At 51.7% G+C, this 2,989-nt stretch overlaps 1 protein-coding gene across 1 annotated transcript; it reads right to left on the bottom strand.

The window, feature by feature from the left end:
* Nucleotides 1–731: 731 nt before the first annotated feature.
* On the bottom strand, nt 732–2,101 carry LOC142498656 (cullin-7-like). Its single transcript, XM_075606906.1, has one exon. The coding sequence runs from the start codon at nt 1,941–1,943 to the stop codon at nt 747–749; it is 1,197 nt and encodes a 398-aa protein (XP_075463021.1). The 5' UTR covers nt 1,944–2,101; the 3' UTR covers nt 732–746.
* Nucleotides 2,102–2,989: the final 888 nt, after the last annotated feature.

The raw sequence follows: 2,989 nt of genomic DNA, 5'->3' as shown, positions 1-2,989 counted from the left end.
CAGAGCCCGAGTCCAGCATGGCGTTTACTTTTGTCCCCTCCAGAGATGCTGGGACTAACCACGGATTGTGGTCCCCTCGGATACAAGCTGTGGCAGTGGTTCTGCCATATGAACAGTCCATCTCCTCATCTCCTGAGTCCGCAAACTCGGTCGTCCGCGGAAGCTCTCGACGGGGCTCGGTGTTTGGACCTCTCCGCTGTTGGATGGGGTCCTCCCTTCTGGTTGGTGGGGTTATCCTCTCCACCGGGTGGGTTACAGGAGTCCAGGTTCTCGGGGAATAGTGTGGGTGGCGGCCTCCCTTGAGTGATCCAGTGGCCTCGGACCCAGGATGGGCGTCTCTGCGGGAGTTTGTACCAGGAACCCTCCGAGATGGGAAAGGGTTTTCCGATCGGGTTGACTGGATCTCCCGAGCTGGCGGGTTGTAGACCCCTCGATTGTCTGCTCTCCTGCCTCTAGTATCACCGGAAGCAACTGGTGTTTGCACCGGCCGTTCCCAGCTATCCTGTTGGGTGTCGTCGCCCAGGAAGTTTTCCACCAAGTGGACCGCTGAATCCAGGGAAAATGCAGCGTGTCTTCTTACCCAGGAGCGGGAGGAGGGGGGCAGTATCTGTATGAACTGCTCGAGCACAAACTGTTCAAGGATCTCTGCCTTGTCATGTTTTCCCGGTTGTATCCACCTGGTAATGAGGTCGTGAATCTCACTATATCAGGGTCTCTCTCTCGTCAGTCACTTGCTCCGAATTCAATCATGCATGCGCTAGCTCACTAAGAAAGACTCTGACACCAGGTTCAGCTTCGATCTCAGTACATGCGTTATCCTGGGGGTAACACAGGAACTGCTGCAGCTGATTCAGGGAGTGCAGGTCCGAGGAGTCTGTGCGGATATCCTGTATCCTGCCATCTATATACCGTGCAAACTGCTCCGTCACGTGCAGCGCTGTTAGGAATGAGAGCTGCAGGAGGCCCTCACAGAATCCCTGCCTCAGAGATAAGACAAACGTCGTCTGCTGCCCAAACAGCTCCTCCATCGCCCGTCTGAGACGCAGGTACACGGAACAGAACCGGGGAACCAGGTCTGCAGCGTTCCACGAGACATCCAGGAACCTCTGCACCTGCTGCTGTACCACCCCCTGCCAGCACTGAGCGATCCCGGCCATGCTGCTCACGTTCCTGCCCGAGCCCCTCACAGACACACAGGACGAATCAGTGCGACTCTTCCCATTGGTTTTACTGGGGGGTTTCAGAGCTTCTGTCTCTGGGAGACTGGAGTCCACATGGACCATCAGGTGAGTGAGTCTGCGCACACGCGAGTTAAAGATGGAGGCTCGGGACCTGGTGAGGCCGGAAACCTGCGTGTTCTCCAGGTACTTCGTGAGGAGCCAACAGAGGGGGCTCACTCCTCCGGGGTCTGGGGTAGTTATGCTCTGCACCAGGGGGGCAATTAATGCCTCCCAGCACATCCGTCCTAAAGCCTGAGCCGCCTCGTCATCGGGCAGGAAACGCTCAGCGAACTCCTGCTCATGGGACAGAGCTCTGTTCAACTTGTTGAAGAGCTGCAGTAGGTGCCCCTTCTTCTCACATATCTCCTGCCCCCAGCTGTGCGCTCTGCTCGTGTAGAACAAGAACGTTCTCCGGCAAAGCTGCTCCTTAAACACCGGCCAGAAGGTCGGCTTCGGACCGAGGACTTCCAGACCACGCACACGCGTGTCAATACCTCCCTGCTGACAGCGCTTTATCTTAACCTGGACGATGGGCCAGAAGCGAGTCACGTTCTCCAGAAGCAGGACACGTCCGGCCGTGCTGGGAACATTTACCGCGTTTAGCTCCGTGTTTAAGCTGGACGGATTCTCTCCTCCCATTACCACGAGCCGAGCCGGCATGTAACTGGAGTCCTCACCGGCAACTATCAGCACAAGCTGCCGCATCACCACCCCCCGGTGCATGTAAATGTTTATGAAATGGCACCCAGTGCTTCCATTCGACTCCCAGTAAGATTTGGGGTTCCCGTCTGTCAGTTTGCCGGCACGATGGGGGTTGGAAGAAACTTCAATCTTTTCCCAACATCTATCTTCCTTAACTTCCACACTGGAGCCTCAGCCGGATGCATTCATTCCAGGATGCTCTCAGGGTGCGGTCCCGGATACAGACGCCATCTTTATTGGACAATATCTGTTTACAGGGCTGAGTTATATAACACTTGGAATAATGGATAAACATATATTCACATAGTCTTTTCTACCTTCACAATCCCCCCTTGAATCTATGTTTATTCGTTCACTCCCTAGGGGATACAAGCTGTCCTACGATGCGGGGAATGGGAAAAGGATTTCTTCACTTGACTACTGGCACAATACATCCCTAACAGATGTTCATACCTTCCATCAAGACTGTTAACATCGTAGGAGTCTCTTTCCCCAGAAACTTGGTCCTTATAATAAAGAATTACGCATAATATATTTCTGCCTTGGGGGGCTTCGGGTAGGCATATCTGGCTTAGTTTTAGTTTGTAAAAATAATTCCAGTTCACTTCCGGTATTCACCATCATTTCCACTCCAACCACTTTATACATTAATTTCCGATAAAGAGGAACAACACAGCAAAGCACAATTATAGCAAAAACAAATAAACATAATAAAATTAATCCAATAGTAGTGAGAATTGACTTCCAGCCTCCTGCCCAATCTGCCAGCCAGTTGGCCCAGCTGGTATCTACCCCTGAATTCCTCTTAACTTCTGCTGCTAGATCCCTGATTTGGTTGAGTGCTTTGACCGTCTTTCCATCTATAACAGAATTTTCTGGGATAAACGTGCAACATTCTTCTCCGAACATTGAACATACCCCCCCTTTTTCGGCTAAAAGCATATCCAAAGCCATACGATTCTGAAGAGTCATTCGGGTATTCGGTCCTAGTTCCTCAATTATACCTTGGAAAGCGTCCCTACTATAATTTATAAACCTCTGTTGGTTATAATACAGATAATTTATCC

The sequence above is a fragment of the Ascaphus truei genome, chromosome 7, assembly GCF_040206685.1.
Source record: "Ascaphus truei isolate aAscTru1 chromosome 7, aAscTru1.hap1, whole genome shotgun sequence".
Classification (NCBI taxonomy): domain Eukaryota; kingdom Metazoa; phylum Chordata; class Amphibia; order Anura; family Ascaphidae; genus Ascaphus; species Ascaphus truei.
This window is presented reverse-complemented; position numbering and strand designations above follow the sequence as displayed.